Here is a 22,335-nt window from a genome sequence, read left to right on the forward strand (position 1 = left end):
CGAACCCGCGACCATCGGAAGTAAGGCGCTGTGCTACACCGCTAGACTACCGATACCGTTAAAACATGTACTAGTGTTGCCTGCGACATGGTACGTATTTATATCTGTAGGTCACATCTATTGACGGTGATCAAATGACAATAGTAAATAAAATATCTATACGGTTATTGAATCAAATATGGGTTGTATGATTTTGAATATAGCGTGTTGAAAATTAAAAAAAATTAATAGCCACTATAGGGGAAGTTTGTTTGTTTAGCGTTTCTTAACGCGCACGTGATACCCCTGGTGTTTCAAGCGTTCATAGGCTACGGTAACCATTTACCATCAGATGGGCCGTATGCTTGATTGCCACCATCATAGTATAAAAAAAAAGGAACAATTTCACAACTTTAGTGTATACGAGTAACTATATTGAGTAACTCATGCAAAATAAAAAAAATATAATTCCTAGGTACATCCATTTTTATGAGAAAAATGAACAAACACACACAGTTGTAGCCTACTTATACATATATTAACACATAATGATGTAGTATTAAACATAGATACATACATATATATTATATATAAAATTCTCGTGTCACAGTTTTCGTTCCCATACTCCTCCGAAACGGCTTGACCGATTCTCATGAAATTTTGTGAGCGTATTGAGTAGGTCTGAGAATCGGCCAACATCTATTTTTCATCCCCCTAAATGTTAGGGATAGTCCACCCCTATATTTTTTTTTTTGAATTTTTAGTCAAATTTTTAGTTTCTAATTTTTTATGATACAACATAAAAAAATACATACAATCCTAAATTTTCACCCTTCTATCATCAACCCCTATTTTTTTATAGCGTTATTAATTTATATGGCAAAACAACGTTTGTCGGGACAGCTAGTTACACTATATAAATATGTGGTCGCCAACTAGGGCCTTCATGAATAAGGTCAAAGTCCCTCAGAGGGCTATGCTCGGAGTTTCTCTGCGTGATCGAATCAGAAATGAGGAGATCCGCAGAAGAACCAGAGTGACCGACATAGCCCGAAGAATTGCAACGGAAGTGGCAATGGGCAGGGCACATAGCTCGTAGGACAGATGGCCGTTGGGGCAGTAAAGTCCTCGAGTGGCGACCGCGGACCGGAATCCGCAGTGTGGGAAGGCCTCCAGCAAGGTGGACCGACGATCTAGTCAAGATCGCTGGAAGGCATTGGAAGCGAGCAGCGCAGGACCGATCGTCGTGGAGATCTTTGGGGGAGGCCTATGTTCAGCAGTGGACGTCTTCCGGGCTGAGATGATGATGATGATGATGATGATATAAATACAAAAAAATATGATATACATAAAATACTTTTAATAGCAAGTGATCTATTTTATAACATAGATTTCTAGCGCATCGCATTGCGCTGGAGTGCCGTCGGCCGAGATGTATTACGTCTAAACATCCAGGCGCACCTCCCAAAAAGTTTCATTCTCATATATTTAATTATATGTAAATATCATATAGAGAGATTAATATTTTTTTTAAACTCAACTATTTTTGCTATTAAAAAAATGCTACACGAGAAACGAAGATCTCCTTCTATGTTATATTTCATTACTAGCTACTCGCCTCTACTTCGCCTGGGTGTACATGTATTACATATATAAACCTTCCTCTTGAATCACTCTATCTATTAAAAAAGACCGCTTCAAAATCCGTTGCGTAGTTTTGAAGATTTAAGCATATATAGGGACGGACAGACGGCGATAGCGATTATGTAATGATGATACTCCACGAAATATAAGATATAAGATTAACATAGGTGCCTACAATCAGTATCTAATTTATTTTTCCTTAAACGCAAGACTGGATCTATAAGGAAGTTTATATTTCACCGATCTTGTAGGATCTCTCACATACAATCAATATTTCCTCAAGAACACACACTTGTTTAATAATAAAATTATATTTATTAAAATATAAATTTATTTATTGTGCATATTCTTTTATATCGTTTAATTAAATATTTGTTGAAAGAATGTGGAATTTAATATTTAATTTAGTTTTCCTGCTTGTCTTTGTTAATGGCGATACATTGAACTTATCTGAAGGTTAGTGCACGAAAGGTTTTATATTAATAATAGTTTTGTAGTAATGATAATTATATTTTACTAGCGTTTACCCGCGGCTTCGCTCGCGTTAATTTATCCCCTTATGAATTTATCAAAATCCTTTCTTAGGGGATGCCTACGTGATAGTAGCTTTATGCATGCAAATTCTCAGCCTGATCGGTTTAAAATTGACAAAGTTTCATACAAACTTTCATCCCCTATTTTATCCCCTTGGGGGTTGAATTAATCAAAATCCTTTCTTAGCGGATGCCTAAGTCATAACATCTACCTGCATGCCAAATTTCAGCCCAAACCACTGGACTATGTCAGTCACCTTTGATTTATATATATTTAGATAACACTGGGGACAAACGAGCTCGCGTCTCACCTGATGGTAAGTGATTACCGCCGCCCATGAGTACCCGCAACACCAGCGGAATTGCAAGTACGTTGTCGGACTTTTAAGAAGGAATAAACTCTTTTCTTGAAGGTTTCAATATCGTATCGGTTCGGAAATACCATGGCTGGAGGTGATTCCACAATGTGGTTGTGCGTGGGGACAGTTTCTATAAAATCGTACAGTGGAAGACCGCAATTCATCCAGATGATCAGGATGATATTTTAGTTAAGGCTGTTATGTATGTTCGTATAAAGGTGACGTCAATCAAACAACTGTGCTGAGCTATGATTGCTTTATTTCTAATATCATTCTAATTAAGTACGTCCCATATTATAATAATCAAAGTACCCACAAAGGCGGGTAATGTTAGATATTATTTATCAGAAGTAGACTGCAAAAACTCGTCTGTGTGTAACCTCAGTCTTACCTATTTCAGCCAAACAGCTTGCTTTGTAAGCTGTTTCGGTTGTAGGGTGCAGATTAAGCAGTGAAATTACAGAATTAGAGGCGTGACATCTTAGTACTCTGGAATGGCGACGAATGAGTAGTATCACAGGTGTCACATGATAACGTGATGTCCATAGTGCTGTTCATGTATATAGACGGTTGCCATTTACCATCAGGAGTGGTGGTGTGATTCGTATCCTGTGAGAAATCGAACCCGTAACCATCGGAAGTAAAGCTGTATTCTAAACTGTTGGACTACTGAAGCCGTCTATCAGGGGCCATAAAATACGTTAAATATTAACCCCCTTAAGGGAGCTCTCCTCCACTGAAGCCGCCTATCAGGGGCCATAAAATACGTTAAATATTAACCCCATTAAGGGAGCTCCCCTCCCTTAAGGGGCGATAGAAATGTAACACTTTATAACAAGGGATTATGGAGTCAGAAATTTTGAGTAAAAAATAAAAACGGTCTGAATTTGATAGAGGCCGTAACGCTTCCAGTAGCGGTGGTCAAGTTTCCGCACTGAATATTTGTGGTCTCACACTTGAGGTAGCGGAATTAAACAAAATAATATAAATACATTTTTTTTGTAGATGATAATGGAATGGTGAACCCGCTTGCGCTAACGGTTTATGCTGGCGGGGCACTAGCGTAGAATGATAGGGGATCATCCCTGATTTCTCCCCTTGACTTCATATCATCCTATGCTAGTGTCTATGGTAGTCAGTGCCAGAAGTAGTGGGGAGGGGAGGGGATGAACAAGAAGTCAGGTAAATTTATCACAGTAGTTTCCAGGGGAACCGCGTGGAGATCAACCAGACATGGTACATTGCTAGCAATGGTATCGTCAGTCCACATCACTAATAATACTCTCCCACCGATGTAAATCTTATATATAAAATTCTTGTGTCACAGTTTTCGTTCCCATACTCCTCCGAAACGGCTTGACCGATTCTCATGAAATTTTGTGAGCGTATTGAGTAGGTCTGAGAATCGGTCAACATCTATTTTTCATCCCCATAAATGTTAGGGGTAGTCCATCCCTATTTTTTTTTTTTTTTAATTAAGGCAAAAAACGTTTGCCGGGACAGCTAGTATATACATATATTAATAGCATATATGCGTAGACTCAATAACGTTGGATTACTAATAGAGATGGCCGTAACGCTAGCGGTGGTCAGGTTTCTGCGTTGAATATTTGTGGTCTCACACATGATAATGGTAGCTTAATTAAACAAAATAATGTAAATACATTAAGTAAATGATTTTACAATATAAGGTTTTACAATAAAATACCAGAGTCTGTTATAAATCTGCCAGAAAAAAGATTTAAATGTCAAATAAAACAGTTTCTTTGCAAAAAAGCTTACTATAAAATTGAAGAATTCGTTAACGATAATAATGTTTTTATAGAAAAACTTTAAATCCATAGCACTGACAATATTATCTGATTACATTAATAATGAGTGCGTAGCGACTTCTATGTTGATTATCGCATGCCTCTTACGTGTTATACTGCAATTATTTATGTAAAAAAAACATATAATAAAAAGAGCAACACACAAGTTTCTTGCTCATTCTTCTTGTGATGAATCTGCATTCCGAATGAGTGGTAGAATCAAAATATGACTATTCAAAAGTGCTTGTAATGAGTTTATTTGAATAAAGATTATTTCTATTTATATTTAGAATATAAATATATTTTCCAGTAATATTTTTTTTTCAGGACAATTCACATAGCGCCATCTAGACCCAAGTTAAGCTAGCTAAAGCTTGTGTTATGGGTCCTAGACAACTGATACAAATACATAGATAATTTTTTTTTTCCTAAATACATACATATTATACATAGAAAATACCCAGACCGATACAAACAATCATACTCATGAATACAAATATTTGTGCCGTGCGAGGAATCGAACCCGCGACCATCGGTCGTAAAGCGGTGTGCTAGACTGCTAGACCACCGAGGTCGTCAATAGTATAGTCGAGTATAATATGAATGTGGATGGATGTAAAGGGAGGGGACGCCCTAAGAAAAGATGGATGGATTGTGTGAAAGATGATATGAACAAAAGAAGAGTATGCTCAGTTATGACGACCGACAGAGAGCAGTGGAAGAGAATGACATACTGCGCCGACCCCAAATAATGGGATAAAGGCAAGGCAATGATGATGATGATATATATACGTACTTGCGATCAATTTCCAATAAATCAATTTCATAGTAGTAATCTTCATATCTGCTATAAGTTGTCTGGTGAATTATTGTTTACTTTTTTAGGAGACAGCTGCAAAGTCGGCGATGGACGTATGGGTTTTTGTAAACATATAGCAAAATGTACAGAAGCGGCAACAGCTTTTAAGAATGGGCATCGGCCAAAAGTGAGTTTTATTTTACTAGTTGTGCCTGCGACTTCATTCCAGAGGTAGATTTATCTAAGGCTTACCCCCTGGATAAAAAGGGCTCTCTGCCCTCATAGAAAGCAATAGGCAATATTTTGATATATATATTAAAAAAATATATTATAAAGTTGCTTCGTCCGTGTGGAAGGGTGAGTCTGTATAGCATTTTTAATCATAGGCTACTAAGCAAAAATGGTAAAAAATGTAATTTTGGTGTATGTACCGTATTTATATTCATAAGTACGTAGTTCAAAACGGTTATTTCAATATTACAAACAGACACTCCAATTTTATTTATACGTATAGATTTAATATCTTTCATGTCTGTGTTAGTCTGTAAGTTATTTATAACTAGCTTTTGCCAGCGGCTTCGCTCGTGTTAATTTAGCACCTTAGGGGTGGAATTTATCAAAATCCTTTCTTAGGGGATACCTATGCCATGGTAGTTTTATGCATCCAAAGTCTCAGCCCGATCGGTTTAAAATTGACAAAGTTTCATAGAAACTTTCATCCCCTATTTTATCCCTTTGGGGGTAGAATTAATCAAAATCCTTTTTAGCGGAGACTTACGTCATAACATCTACCTGCATGCCAAGTTTCAGCCCGATCCGTCCAGTGGTTTGTGCTGTGCGTTGATAGATCACTACGTCAGTCACCTTTGAGTTATACATATTTAGATTTCATATCTTCAAGTCTGTATTAGTCTGTAAGTTATTTATGATATGGGCCATTAGTTGACTGAATTATGTAAGTAAATAGTAAGGATTTCTTAAAATTGTATATGTGTTTTGTCTGTAGATTTGTTCATTTGGCAAGGATGCATTGGATATCTTCGTCTGCTGTGACGATACTCTCATATTTAACGGCACACCTGGAGTAGTAAGGTAATAAACATACTTTTTCCAACTACTCTAATGCCGGCCGCAGCTGGCCTTTACAGCTTCATCGGGCGATAGGGGCCAAGTGCAGATGACACTCCGCGGAATAACTTATGGAGCGGCTGAAGGCCAACTTCCGTCTGACGGATACGACTTTAGACTCTGAGGAGAATATAATAGAAATAATTTTATTCAAATAAACTTACATTGAAGCAATTTATAATATTCATCAAATTTTTTTTTAATCTACCGCTCTTTCGGAATACTGTCTCATCACAAGAAGAACAATATAATAAAACTAATTAAATATGCCTAGTTATCGTCTCAGAAAACTAAGTACATCTTTCATGGGACATTGTATACGTTTTTATAATAAATTGCCAGATAGTGTTTTAAATTTAAGTGAAGCAAATTTAAGATACATGTAAAAAAAACACTTTGCTCTAAAGCTTATTATAAAATAAACGACTACTTGAATGACTACAATGCGTGGACTTAATTACAATTTTAACTTTTGTTATGAGGTAGGTATATAATTTTTCCCATTGACATAGATAATTTAATAACCTTAAAGAAACTTATAAATTTTGTAATGACATATTGTAATAAATTAAATATTGTAATGGGTGAAAACTGTGATCGGTACAGCCTATGCTGTAAATAATATAATTGACGTAGTGGAGTAACCTGAAACAGTCATGCTCGCTATAAAGTTCAAACTTGTGGCGGCGTGGTGGGCCGGGTCGATGTGCTCCCTCAAATATGGTTGAGTACAATGATGGCTGGCTCATACGTCATACTCGTGAACGGGTGCTGCTTGTAGGGACTGGTCTGTTCAGGTTGTGAACACTGATTAATTTTTTTGTTCTTTGCGATAGCATACGCTGGCGGTCACTCTATTCTCCCAAATTTGAATTTTAATAACTGTATTTATCATAAACATGTTCCACTATTATTTGAAAAGAATACGAGCTGAGTTTCTTGTCAGTTCTTCTCATCTCGAAATCATTCCGAACTGTCGGTAGATTTGACATATCATAAGAGTCTGTAATAGACCTACATGAATAAAGATATTTTGAATTTTGAATTTGAATTTTGAACGAACCCTGTTTGACAGGTGCGAACAGATTGTATCGGCAAATAAAATTGTTGTTTCTACTATTTTACATGCAATTTCTTCATATTTTACCACCGTTTAAACCTTCCCTGGACTTCTACGATATTTTAAAACTAAATTAGCGAAAACGGTTCAGCCGTCCTCGAGTTTTAGCGAGAGTAACAAACAGCAATTCATTTTTATATATATAGAAGATTTGTGCATTAAAGTTTAAATAAATAAAATAAAAACCTATTGTAAATGATGGGTAAAAGTACATTTTACTTTTCAGAAAAAAATATACAGACGAAAACGGCTGCGTTTTGTCCATCGATCCGAAGCGATGGAGGGAAACTGGATGGACGACTTTGAACAGTGAGTTTTTTTGGACGTCATTGGCAGTATTATCAGATATTTTTAAAGTGAAACCGAATTTAGAAACTTTAAGTAAATTGCAAGATCTTGACCAAATTAAGAAAAAATATTCTATGATCTGACTCTAAAAAGCCAAAGAAAAATGTTTGTCATCATTATAGTACCTAGAACGATAAACGTTCTAGGAAATGACGATGTTCCATACAAATTTTCATACCCTACTTTCCTATGTCATATTTATTTATATTTAATCAACAGCCTCAAGTTTAAAACTTCTAGCTTTGTAAATGACAATACATTCATATCCCCTTTCAATTACTAAGAACCATTTTTATGCATTGAAAAGTAGCATATGTCCTTTCTCAGGGTCTAGACTATCTATGTCCCAAGTTTCGTCTTTGTCGTTTTAAGAAAGAATAAGCTCTTTTCTTGAAGGTTTCAATATCGTATCGGTTCGGAAATACCATTGCTGGAAGGTGATTCCACTATGTGGTTGTGCGTGAGGAACAGTTTCTGGAAAATGGATGTCACGTGATGACGTGATGTCCGTAGTGCTGTTCATGTATATAGGCGACGGTTACCACTTACCATCAGGTGATACGTCAGTTTATTTGTCATTGCAACGACAAAAAATAAATAAAACAAAATTACATTAACAGTACCTGGAAAATATGAATTTATAGACAGTTAATTACAGTGTATGGAGACCTGACCTCGTAGTCCTTCAGGTCGGCACCGTAAAGGTCACATGATGACGTAATGCCGTAGTGCTGTTGATGTATATAGGAGATGGTTACCACTTACCATCAGGTGGTATGGTACGTTACTTTATTTGTCATTACAATGACAAAATAAAGTAGTTGAAGCGATTAAAAGTACCAGGAGAATATGAGTTTATAGGCAGTTTGTTGAGGGATATGCCCAGTGAAATAACAGTGTATGGAGACCGGACCTCGTAGTCCTTCAGATCGGCACCATATTCAGGTCTGACGTAATGTCCATAGTGCTGTTGATGTATATAGGAGATGGTTACCACTTACCATCAGGTGGTACGTCAGCTTGTTTGTCATTACAAGGACAAAAAAATAATGATGCCAAATTACATTAAAAATACCAGGAGAATATGAATTTATAGACAGTTAATTACAGTGTATGGAGACCTGACCTCGTAGTCCTACAGATCGGCACCGTAAAGGTCACATGATGAGGTAATGTCCGTAGTGCTGTTGATGTATATAGGAGATGGTTACCACATACCATCAGGTGGTACGTCAGTTTATTTGTCATTGCAATGACAAAATAAAGTAGTTGAAGCGATTAAAAGTACCAGGAGAATATGAGTTTATAGGCAGTTTGTTGAGGAATATGGCCAGTGAAATTACAGTGTATGGAGACCGGACCTCGTAGTCCTTCAGATCGGCACCATATTCAGGCCTGACGTAATGTTTCTAGTGCTGTTCATGTATATAGGCGACGGTTACCACTTACCATCAAGTAGACCGTCAGCTTGGCAGCCATTTCATTTATGTATATCAAAGAAAAAAATGTGTAGTAGCAGTTTAGCACCCCGCCTTACTTCCGCGGTGGTCGCGGGTTCGATTCCTCGCACGGTGCAAATACAAAAAAATATTATGTGTATCGGTCTATGTATATTATATGTGTATTTACAAAAATGTAAGTATTTATATCAGTAGTCTAGTACCCATATCACAAGCTCTGCTTAGCTTGGACTTGGCTTTGCTAGATGGCGCTGTGTTAATAATAATAATAACTCTTTATTGCGCATACATAAACATAGGACAGCAAGTACAAAACAATGACAATAAATGTTTTACAAAAGGCGGTCTTATCGCTTTCAGCAATCTCTTACAGACAACCCGGTGCTAACAGAGAGTATTTACATAAAGAGAGAAGGTAGGGAGCGCACTGAACACTCTATTTATTATACAATTATAGATAAACATACCTTTTATAAACATAAATAAATAAACTTACACACCAATAAATACAATATACTTCATAATAATGGACGAGAGGACGTAATATTATTCTATTATAGGGAGAGATAATGCGATTTTAATAATTTTTGAAAAATACCATGTGATTGTGCTAATCGGATGGGAAATGGTAAGGAGTTCCAGAAACGAATAGCTTATAGAGTAAAAGAATCGGTGTAATATTTAGAAGGATGAGGTTATGAGTGTTAATCGTCCAGGGTTATTTATTTATTTATGTATTACTAGCTGTCCCGGCAAACGTTGTTTTGCCATATAAATTAATAACGCTATAAAAAATAGGGGTTGATGATAGAAGGGTGAAAATTTAGGATTGTATGTTGTATCATAAACAAAAGAAACTAAAAATTTTGTCTAAAAAATAAAAATTTAGGGGTGGACTACCCCTAACATTTAGGGGGATGAAAAATAGATGTTGGCCGATTCTCAGACCTACTCAATATGCTCTCAAAATTTCATGAGAATCGGTCAAGCCGTTTCGGGGGAGTATGGGAACAAAAACTGTGACACGAGAATTTTATATATAAGATTTATTCGTTTTGCAGAATGTATGGAATACCAACAACAGTTGTGTTCCTGTGGTAAACATAGTGCTGATACCTCTGCTGATGGAGCTGAAATATCTGGAGCTCATGCTGAACGGAATCCATTCAGTCATGTGGTAAATAAACAGAATTTGAAATTTGACAACTCATCCATCATACTCGTGAACGGGTGCTGCTTGTGGTCTGTTCGGGTAACGAACACTGATTAGAGTATTTGCTTTTGCAGTAACATATACTCATGGTCACTCTATTCTCCCAAATTTGAATTTAAAAATGAATCTGTATTATTGTAAACATGTATAACATTAATTTGAAAAGAATACGAGCTGAGTTTCTTGTCAGTTCTCATCTCGAAATCATTCCGAACTGACGGTAGATTTGACGTATCATAAGAGTCTGTAATAGACCTACATGAATAAAGATATTTTGAATTTGTCCTCGGTCATCTAGCAATTTAGCATACCTAATTACTTCCAATGGTCGCGGATTCGTTCCCTCGCACGACACAAACATTTATATGTATGGAACACAATTGAAACAGCGCCATCTAGTCCCAAGTTAAGCTATCTAAAGCTTGTATTATGGACGCTAGATAACTGATACAAGTACATAGATATTTTTTTTTATAAATACATACATAGTATATATAGAAGACACCCAGACCGATATAAACAATCATACTCATGAATGTTGGTACCGTGCGAGGAATCGAACCCGCGACCATCGGTCGTAAAGCTGTTTGCTAGACCGCTAGACCACCGAGGTCGTCATCGAGTATTTATTTAGAACAACTATTGGAGTGTACTTTTAAGCATAAAATTGCTTATGTGTTGTTGGTGTGTTGACTCCTCTTGACCCTATGAGTCCCGACTCTCCCCTATGCTGTGGGTATCGACCTCTATGACGTGAGTCTCGACCCTTGCCCTGGGCCCCGACTCCTATTACTTATTATAATGTTTTTTTTATTTTATTATAAATTATACATAGAAAACACCCAGACTGATACAAACAATCATACTTTTATACTAATATTTCATATTTTGTAATTTTTTTCCTATGCGAGCATATTGGGAAGCGGGAAGGTTCGCGTAGTTTGACGTCAATAAATAAATAAATAAATAAATATTTTTTAAGAATCGTTACGATTAGTTTGTAATAATGGAGTTTACATGTTTAAAAACAAAACCCCATAATAAATTTAGTGTTATGAAAACAGCTAACGTAAAATTTTGAATTCAGCCGTCTTTAGTGGACTGTATTTACGACAATTGGATTTGAGCAAGAAATTGATAAATTGGAAGGCACTCACCTTGTACTGCGATGGATTGCCGGTTCGGTTTCAGCAAGGCTTCCCAGAACTCCGGGCTTGTCCGAACTTACCTTTTGAACGGGTTACCTGTTTACCGCCAAAACCGACAATAGGTGCTTTCTAGTATCAACTCTTGCGTTCCTTTATTATTTCGTTAAGAATATTTAGTTAAGAAATCTATATAAAATATCGACAATTACGACAGCGATCATCAGAACACTTTTTTCGACAACGACAAAGGCGAAACGACTCCCACCCTCGTAATCTCTTTTTATTTTTTTACTTTTTTTTATTATTTACATTGCATTGGATATCGCGATAATGTTGCCGTGCGTATTATTGTGAATAGTGAACATTTAGATTAAAAAAAAAAGAAATGTTACTATTTTCCCTCAGACCTTTCAAACAAGTTGCTTCGATAAGAAGGTTAGCTAAGACTCCAATAGGTCCTTGTATGGTGAGAACTTTGTACTCATTCTGTTGCATATATATATTTTTTAAGATAATCTATTGTTAATATCAATTACTTTAAATATACTAATTATTAGTTGAGGGTCTATTTTATTTGTATATTGTGACGACCTCTAGCGGTCTAGCACACCGCTTTACGTCCGATGGTCGCGGGTTCGATTCCTCGCACGGCACAAACATTTGTATTCATGAGTATGATTGTTTGTATCGGTCTGGGTATTTTCTATGTATAATATGTATGTATTAACGAAAAAAATATATATTTGTATCAGTTGTCTGTCAACTGTCGATGTTGTGAAAGCAACACTTGACATGTCCACATTTCGCTTGGTATATTTGAAAGAAATCACATTACTCCAATAGAAGGCGGTAGGCTGTAGCCTACTTGCGAGTCATGTTTTCCTTGTACTTTCATTGTAGTATCGCTAATAGTAAGATAACTTCACGACTGTTATTATTGATGGAGTAGTCAGAGTCATTGTGACAGCCTCGGTGGTCTAGTGGTTTAGCGCACAGCTTTAGTTTCCGATGATCGCGGGTTCGATTCCTCGCACGGCACAAACATTCATGAATATGATTGTTTGTATCGGTCTGGGTGTTTTTTATGTATAATATGTATGTATTTACGGAAAAAAATATCTATGTATAGTTGTCTAGTACCCATAACACAAGCTTTAGCTAGCTTAACTTGGGTCTAGATGGCGCTGTGTAAATTGTCCTGAGATTATTATTATTATAATTATTTTTGCCGACCCCACAAAAGTGTGGCTCGGTAAGTGATAGTGACTGCATTTGATAGGTCCATCTTGGATATGGTGAGAACATCACATCAGCGCAATGGCTGTGTGAAGGTAGTCTGATCAGCCGCCGGTTTGTCATCACGGCGGGGCACTGCGCCGGAGGGCCGCGTACGTGAGTCAATTTTTTTAATGTATGATTGTATGAGTCTGCTGTGACCCACACAATCTGGATGCTATGATGTATATATAAAAATCTTGACTTATTTCCAAAAAACAGCGATATTCATAATATTAATACTAGATTTAAAGACAAACTTGCTGTCCCCAAGTATCGTTTAGAAAAAGTTAATAGGTCTTTTATGGGAATAGGTATAAAAATTTACAATAAGATACCAAAGGATATACTGGAATTACCATTAAATAAATTCAAAACATCTGTTAAATCATATTTACTGAGCAAGGCCTTTGACTCACTAAACGAATACTTAAATGACAAACGTCCATGGCAATAGTTGTTCATGCACTGGATTTTCATTTAATGTTAGACATAGACACCTATATAAAAATACATAAACATAAACTGGCTTTAAAAAAAAAGTAAATACAATTGAGTTTCCTGTCAGTTCTTCTCAATTGGATCTATATAATGAACTGGACGGTAGGGTCCTACATGAATAAATGATTTTTGAATTTGTCCTACAATGAAAATGAAAATGTCCTACATGAATAAATGATTTTTGAATTTGAATTTTCAATTTTATAAATTATAAATCCGGGCTGCTTTCCAACTTGATATATTGAGTACACGATGATTGAGTGTGGACTGATGCTTGCTTGTGAGTATTTGGTGTACTGAAGGGGAAATTTTTTTTTTCGGACTACTCTAATGCTGTTGGCCGTAGCTGGCCTTTACAGCTTCACCGGACGTTATGGGGCGAGTGCAGATGGCACTCCAAACCCGCGGAAGGACTTATGGAGCGGCTGAAGGCCAACTCCTGCCCGACGGATACGACTTGGATGAAACGAGATGGGTGGACTGTGTAAAAGATGATATGGTGAGAAAGGGAGTGAATAAAGAAATGGCTGCGAGCAGGGATGAATGGACGAGAGAAAAACATATTACGGCGACCATAAATGAATGGGATTCGGATGAAGCAGATGATAAAATATAGATGGGTGTGTATGTTTGTATGTGTATATTTAAATTTATAATTGTTTGTATTATTCTTGTTAATTCTTATTATTCTTCTTATTTTGGGTTACCAGTAATTTAAATATGTGATGTAATAGATACTATGTGTGGAATTACACAAAACAGTATTTTTAATGGATGATAATGGAATGGTGCTTTTACCTGCGGTAACGGTCTATGATGGCGGGGCACCAGTGGAAGATGAGAGGTCAGGTCTATCAGCCCAATGTGGTAAATTTACCAGAATTTATCACGATGATTTACACTATTATTAGTGTAAATCATCGTGATAAATTCTGGGTGAGTGCGTAGCGATTTCTATGTTGATTATCGCATGCCCCTTACTTGTTATACTGTAATTATTTATATAAAAAGACATCTATTAAAAAGAGCAACACACAAGTTTCTTGCTCATTCTTCTTGTGATGAATCTGCGTTCCGCATGAGTGGTACAATCATCATATATCATCATATGACTATTCAAAGGTGCTTCTAATGAGTTTATTTGAATAAAGATTATTTCTATTTCTATTTCGATGGTGTCCAGGGGAACCACGTGGAGGTGAACGCTCAACGTCAAGAGATCAGTTCTGTCAACCCATCGTGGTAAATGTACCAGGAATTTAATCATGATGGTATTCAGGGGGAACCGCGTGGAGGTCAATCTGACATGGTCCACTGCTAGCAATGGGGTTATTAGTCCACATTACTATACAATACACATAAGTACAATTCACTTCACCCTATTACAGTATTTAAGCATGAAAATAAAAAAATTACAGAGGCCAAGTAAAATATGCAGCTTTCGGAGTGATACGCTCAGATCTCAAGAATGAAGAGTTGATATACAATGTGAAGAGGATCATGAGACACCCTGACTTCAGGCCACCGAGGCAAAGGAACGACATTGCTTTATTGGAAATTGATCGCAAGTACGTATATATATACAGTCTAAAATTAATTATTATTGACAATTACATTTATATTAAAAAAAAACTATCAATAATAATAATAATAATAATAATAGCCATCCCACACACACAATATACAAAACACAGTCAATGAAAAACTAACAAAGTACACAGATCTAGCAATAGAATTAAAAAAACAATGGAAAGCACACACCATCCACATAGTACCCATAGTTTTGTCATCCACAGGAGTTATACCAAAAAGCCTGAACAAACACCTAGACACGTTGCATATCCCCTCCTCTACAATAGACCTATTACAAATAGCCGTCATACTAAACACATGCCGAATAGTAAGAAAATTTCTATCTTCATGACATAACTCATCCATGCTTGGCTAAGGCCCGCGTGTTTGAATATATTGCCCCCGTAATAAGGGAGATATAATATATATATAATAATAATAATATAGTGTGGTATATCTAAATATATATATAACTCAAAGGTGACTGACATAGTGATCTATCAACGCACAGCCCATACCACTGGACGGATCGGGCCGAAGTTTAGCATGCAGGTAGATGTTATGACGTAGGCATCCGCTAAGAAAGGATTTTCATTCATTCTACGCCCCAACGGGATAAAAGAGGGGATGAAAGTTTGTAGGAAACTTTGTCAATTTTAAACGGATCGGGCTGAGATTTTGTATTCATGAAGCTACTATGACGTAGGCATCCCCTAAAAAAGGATTTTGATAAATTTCATCCCTTAACGCGAGCGAAGCTGCGGGCAAAAGCTAGTATACGCTATAAAGCGTAAAAAACCAGCAAAAGCTGAGTTAAAGAGACAGTGATAAGAATAAATAACCCTGGACAATTAACACCGCGCCATCTAGTCCCACGGTAAGCAGAGCTTGTGTTATGGGTACTAGACAACTGATATAAATAAATAAATACCCCTGGACAATTAACACAGCGCCATCTAGTCCCACGGTAAGCAGAGCTTGTGTTACCAATATAAATAATTAGATATATATTTTTTTGTATATACATACATAATATTACATAGAAAATATCCAGACTGATAAAACAATCATACTCATGAATACAAATGTTTGCGTCGCGTCGTGGCAAGGAATCAAACCCGCGGTCATCAGAAATAAAGCCGTGTTCTAAACCGTTAAACCACCGAGACCGTCAAATCGTTATTACTATATGGATTTACATTATTTTGTTTAATTAGGCCACTATTTGCATGTGTGAGACCAGAAATATTCAATGCGGAAACCAGATCACTACTACTGGAAACGGCCTTCTTTATTGGTGATCAAATTCCGACTATTATTGAGTCTACACGTATATGTTTCGCCTTTGAGCGAGACATCATCATCATCATCATCATTCATCCCTGTTCGCAGACATTTCGTTATTTACTCTTTCTTACCATGTCTTAAATTGTTATATTGATACCACGTTATATTAAAATAGTAGAAAAGAAATGAAGAAAAAATTTAATTATATACTTGTTCAACAGTATTGTCTTTTCACCGAGAATCCAGCCAGCCTGCTTAAACGTGGACATTGAAGTGGAAACTGATGAAGGCTCGACCACTTCTTGGATGCTGGGGAACATGGAAGACTCAGCAGACACTCTTCAAGAGGTAACATAGTTTTCTTTTTTCGACAGTCTTCGGAAAGGAAAAAGCTGTATTTTTATGACGGTCTCGGTGATCTAGAGACACTGTCGTTGTTCAGCCACCTTTCTTCTTATAAATTTTCGCAGCGGACCTAAAAATGCTGAATATACTAGGAGGTTGTCCGACAAGCACCCCAGGTATCTCTATCCTTTTTTTACGTGGGGAAAACTCTTCGTGGAAACCCGCCCGTCTCAGGAGTTGGACGGACGGGTACTATGAGACTCCTAATCACAAAAAATTCCGATATTCCTCCTCCTCGCCGCCGTAGTGCCAGGGTCACGAGATCGAGTTGGCAATCAACCGCGACCCCAGCAGCGGTTTCCTGCAAGCAGGTACCCCTCGACGCTCGAATTCTTCCCAGTTCCCCCTCCGTGAGGGAGACGCACCGGAATACGGGATGCGCCTCCCCCCATCTCGGCTCCTGTAATGTAGACGGCAGACTTGAACACCTGCGACTGCCCACACGTGCTACGCATGTGTCTCTACAAGAGTAGAGTCATAGCAGAAGCGGGCCACCAACGCGACGCTTAACGGCCGGGACGGGCCCCATCCATTGTCCCAGCCTGCACCGCCCTTTTTTGCCGGACTATCCGCCGACATAGTAGCAATATCCCGAAGGAACTACTACTATCTCGCCCAGGGCGTACCAGAACCAAATCATTGCTCGGCCACCGTTCTCCGCGGACGTATCCTCAAGGATGGGGATGGCTCCCAATAGCTCGAGGAGGTTGTCCAACCTCACGCCCCACCCGCATCTCTATCCTTTTTTTTTTGACTTGGAGAAAATATCTCATGGAGACCCCCGGGGGAGGCAAGCGGGTACTGTGAGACTCCTACTCATTAAAAACTCCAAGATGTCCCTCACCTAACGCCTATGTCTATCAGTCCACCGCGACTCCGACGGCGGTGGCCCACTCTAGCAGCGGGCCCTATCTCTGCGGGTTCCCTATCGAAACCCACTACTTCCCACGTCTTCCCTGAGGAAGGCGCGCGGGGGCATGCGCGCGACATCTTCGGGCCTAGACTAGATCTCTATCCTAGGCCAAGTGCAATTCCATTATCATAGATTAAAAAATCTATTTCTTTTAGGTGAAGCTGTACAAGTTTTCTAACCAAGAGTGTAACCGTCAGTATTCAAGCAAAAATGCGCGGATTTTCAAAATTGATGACGTAACTCAAACATGCTATGGATACAGAACAACCCCTTCTGAATCTTGTAAGGTAAGGTACATGTATTCAACAATTTTTTTATACTACTACGGTGGCAAACAAACATACGGCCCATCTGATGGGAAATGGTTACCGTAGGTTATGGACGCGTGTAATACCATAGGTATCACGTGCGCGTTGCCGACCCTAAGGAAACCTTAATATACCCTTCTTGAAAAACCCCATGCTGTAGTCTCGTGAAACCTCGGCAGGTAGTTCATTTCACAATTGTACGCGGGAGGAAGCTCCTCTGAAACCGCTCTGTCCGAGACCACTTAGGTTCTAGCATGGAGGGATGGGAATTCATCCCTCCCAAATGTCGATAGCGAGCGGTGCGATGGTAAAAGGTAGCCGTGGGCATCATATCTAAAAATTCCTCACAACATAGTCCGTTGTATAATCGCTAGAACACACAAAGCAAAGCAAAGTGTAGCCTCAAGCTAAGTGTTCGATACCGCCAGAGAAATCGGGATCATCAACAATTCTCATAAGCATCCTCTGAACGGATTCAAAAGAACCGAGCTGGTATCCAGGTGCTCTCGCCCAAAGATGAGAGCTGTACGCCATGTGCGGCCGAACCTGTGACGACTGAGGAGTATCTGGTCCGAAATGAAGTACCGCTTCGCTCTATTGAGAGCACCGAGTTTTTTAGACGGCAACTTCTTTTGATGTGCTTCTTTATATGATAGTCATGGTGGTCTCGTAGTTTCCTCAGCAATACATACATGGCATCTCTATCCTTTTTTTACGCGGGAAAAATACCTCATGAAGACCCGTCCGTCTCAGGGGTTGAATGGATGAGGGGATGTACTGTGAGTCTCCTATTAACCAAAAACCCCACGATGTTCTCCTCGCCGCTGAGTGCGACCCCAGCGGTTTCCCGCAAGCGGGCCCTCCTCAACTTTCCAGTTCCCCCACTTCTGCCCACCGTGGGGAAGACAAACCGGAATACGGGATGCGCCTCAGCTTCTGTGGACGGCAGTCTTGAACTCCTGAGACTGTCGCCCATACAGAGTCGCGCCCGTCCCACACGTGTCTCTACAAAGGTAGAGTTATAGAAGTGGGTTACCAACGCGACGCGATTCGCTTTTTTATATGACAGCCATGGTAGTCACGTAATTTACTCAGCAATACACACATGAACTCTGTTTAAAGTGTTCAATTTTGTATATGATTCATTCCATATTTACAATAGCCTAAATCTAAATATATATAACTCAAAGGTGACTGACTGACGTAGTGATCTATCAACGCACAGCCCAAACCACTGGACGGATCGGGCTGAAATTTGGCATGCAGGTAGTTGCTATGACGTAGGCATCCGCTAAGAAAGGATTTTGATTAATTCTACCCCCAAGGGTATAAAAGAGGGGATGAAAGTTTGTATGAAACTTGGCAATTTTAAACCGATCGGGCTGAGACTTTGCATGCATAAAGCTACTATGACGTAGGCATCCCCTAAGAACGGATTTTGATAAATTCCACCCCTAAGGGGATAAATTAAAGCGAGCGAAGCCGCGGGCAAAAGCTAGTGAAATTTACAATTTAAGTCTGCTTTAGAGTCTGCTTAGCTGGTACTGTACGTCTGCTAGAAAAACCTTTTACAGTATAATAAGCTTTTTCGATCAGTAATTCTTTAAACCTTTTTTTAATATATTAAAAATATGATAAATGCTCATGAATGAATATAGCAATCTCCAATATATGAAAAGACTAGCTACTCGCCCCGGCTTCGCACGGGTGTACATGTATTATACATATAAACCTTCCTCATGAATCACTCTATCTATTAAAAAAGCCTCTTCAAAGTTCGTTGCGTAGTTTTAAATATTTAAGCATACATGGGGACGGACAGACAGCGACAGCGACTTTGTTTTATACTATGTAATTATGGTAAAGTTAATATTTTTATTTATTACTCCCAAGGTACAAACATTTGTGTTCATGAGTGTGATTGTATGTAATGTAGCTTGATTATAGGCAATAGACAACTAATAGAAATATATTTTTTTTAAATACTAAGACGTATACAGACCATCGTACTTATGAATACAAATGTTTGCACGGTGCGAGGAATCGAACCCGCGACCGTCGGAAGTAAAGCAGTGCGCAAAACCGTCATACCACCAAGGCGAGCATATCCTATTGCAATTTATCAAAAGGAAATGCAATCAGTCAACGTAACCCGATTAGACCAGTCTCCACAAGCAATTTTTGCCTCGCACAACCACATTGTGGAATCACTGTATATATTATATATTGTACTATAACTGTCTATAAATTCATGTTCTCCTGGTACTTTTAATGTAATTTTGCTTTATTTTTTTGTTGACGTTGCAATGACAAACAAGCTTACGTACCACCTGATGGTAAGTGGTAACCGTTGCCTATATACATGAACAGCACTAGAAACATTACGTCAGACCTGAATACAGTGCCGATCTGAAGGACTACGAAATCCGATCTACTATGCACTGTTTATAAATTCATATATAACTACTACGCTATAACTGTCTATAAATTCATATTCTCCTGGTACTTTTAATGTAATTTTGTTTTTTTTTTATCGTTGCAATGACAAACAAGCTGACGTACCACCTGATAGTAAGTGGTAACCATCTCCTATATACATCAACAGCACTACGGACATCACGTCATCACGTGACACCTATTTTCCAGAAACTGTTCCTCACGCACAACCACATAGTGGAATCACCTTCCAGCAATGGTATTTCCGAACCGATACGATATTGAAACCTTCAAGAAAAGAGCTTATTCCTTTTTAAAAGGCCGACAACGTACTTGCAATTCCGCTGGTGTTGCGGGTGCTCATGGGCGGCGGTAATCACTTACCATCAGGTGAGCCGCATGCTCGTTTGTCCCCTGTGTTATAAAAAAAAGCACCCGTTCTCGAGTATGACGGATGTGATGTATGATTTCATTACTATTTTGCAGGGTGACAGCGGTGGTCCTCTGGTAATTCGCAACAAATTCCAATGCCTCCACTCCATCATTGGACTGACGTCAATAGGATCAGTCTGCAGTGGAACTGAGAAACCTGGAGTGTATACCAAGGTATACCCATACCTGTCTTGGATAGAAGATATTGTTTGGCCAACTATGTTAAAGTAAAAATCCGATTTTGAATGAAATAAAAATAATCTTTATTCAAATAAACTAAATATATTCACTTCTGAATAGTCATATTTTTTTATTCCCACTCTTTCGGAACGCAAACTCGTAATGAAGAACGAGCGAGAAACTTGTGTGTTGCTCTTTTAAATAAACGTTGTTCTAAGTAAATACATATTAATAATAATAATCTCAGGACAATTCACACAGCGCCATCTAGATCCAAGTTAAGTTGAGATTGTGTAGTTGAGTAACTAAACTACTGATATAAATACATAGATACTTTTTTGTATGTATGTAACATACATAATAGACATAGAAAATACCCAGACCGACAAAAACAATCGTACTCATGAATACAAATATTTGTACCGTGCGAGGAATTGATTCAATTGAGTTTCTTGTCAGTACTTCTCAATTAAAAAAATTATAATGAAAAAATTATAATATAAAAAATTTGACGTTCATAAGTGGCTACAATGTCTTACATGAATAAATTATTTTTGAATTTGAATTTGAACCCATGACCGTCGAAGTAAGGCGGCGTGCTAACCCGCTAAACCGTCCGGCCGTCAAATAAGGATTAGGCGACAATCAACATAGAAACCGCTACGAAATCTTTGTGCAATCAGATATTGTTGTAATGTGGACTGATGATGTTATTGCTAGCAATGTACCATGTCGGATTGACCTCCACGCGGTTCCCCCTGGAAACCATCGTCATACATTCTTGGTGAATTTGGCATGATAGACTAACTGACCTGACCCCATGCTCATCTATCAACCTCCACTGGTGCCCCGACAGCGTAAACCGTTAGCGCAGGCGGGTGCACCATTCCATTATCTATACATCTATACATGTAAATAAAATTGGAGTGTCTCTCAGAAATGTGAGCAGGAGAAAGAAAATAATTAAAAAAATTAATATTGTTATCTGAGGTATGAAATAGAAATAGAAATAATCTTTATTCAAATAAACTCATTACAAGCACTTTTGAATAGTCATATTTTGATTCCACCACTCATTCGGAATGCAGATTCATCACAAGGAGAATGAGCAAGAAACTTGTGTGTTGCTCTTTTGAATAGATGTTTTTCTTAATAAATACAAATATAATATAAATATATATATATATAAACAAAATAATATATATATAAACAATACAAATAAAACATAAAAACAGATAAGAGGCATGCGATAATCAACATAGAAACCGCTACGCACTTATTCTTAGTGCAATCAGATAATATTGTCAGCGCCATGAATTTTAAGTTTCTCTACAAAAACATTATTGCAGAGTTATCTGTAGATTATGCTGAGTTGGCTGCCTTTTCACTTTTGCGGCACGTAAAGTCACCTCTTGTGTGAAAGATGATATGAATAAAAGAAGAGTATGTTCAGATATGACGACCGATAGAGAGCAGTGGAAGAG

At 38.0% G+C, this 22,335-nt stretch overlaps 1 protein-coding gene and 1 long non-coding RNA gene across 2 annotated transcripts; both read left to right on the forward strand.

Moving 5' to 3' along the window:
• Positions 1–1,905: 1,905 nt before the first annotated feature.
• On the forward strand, positions 1,906–20,945 carry LOC131850387 (serine protease snake-like). The gene is made up of 7 exons (XM_059200596.1): positions 1,906–2,079; positions 10,243–10,358; positions 12,822–12,934; positions 14,737–14,886; positions 16,399–16,525; positions 17,651–17,782; positions 20,726–20,945. The coding sequence occupies exons 1-7, from the start codon at positions 2,007–2,009 to the stop codon at positions 20,900–20,902; spliced, it is 888 nt and encodes a 295-aa protein (XP_059056579.1). The 5' UTR covers positions 1,906–2,006; the 3' UTR covers positions 20,903–20,945.
• On the forward strand, positions 5,216–6,217 carry LOC131850397 (uncharacterized). Its single transcript, XR_009357838.1, has 2 exons — positions 5,216–5,312; positions 6,132–6,217. It is a non-coding gene; the product is annotated as an uncharacterized LOC131850397 (long non-coding RNA).
• Positions 20,946–22,335: the final 1,390 nt, after the last annotated feature.

The sequence above is a fragment of the Achroia grisella genome, unplaced genomic scaffold (genome assembly GCF_030625045.1).
Source record: "Achroia grisella isolate CSIRO2021 unplaced genomic scaffold, CSIRO_AGI_Agris_v1 utg768, whole genome shotgun sequence".
Taxonomy (NCBI): domain Eukaryota; kingdom Metazoa; phylum Arthropoda; class Insecta; order Lepidoptera; family Pyralidae; genus Achroia; species Achroia grisella.

Excerpts from the sequence above, each read along its gene's own strand:
- LOC131850387 (XM_059200596.1), top strand. The coding sequence starts at position 2,007 with ATGTGGAATTTAATATTTAATTTAGTTTTCCTGCTTGTCTTTGTTAAT. Across the intron at positions 10,359-12,821 it reads GGAATCCATTCAGTCATGTG|GTCCATCTTGGATATGGTGA; the intron begins GTAAATAAACAG and ends TGCATTTGATAG. Across the intron at positions 16,526-17,650 it reads CAGCAGACACTCTTCAAGAG|GTGAAGCTGTACAAGTTTTC; the intron begins GTAACATAGTTT and ends TATTTCTTTTAG.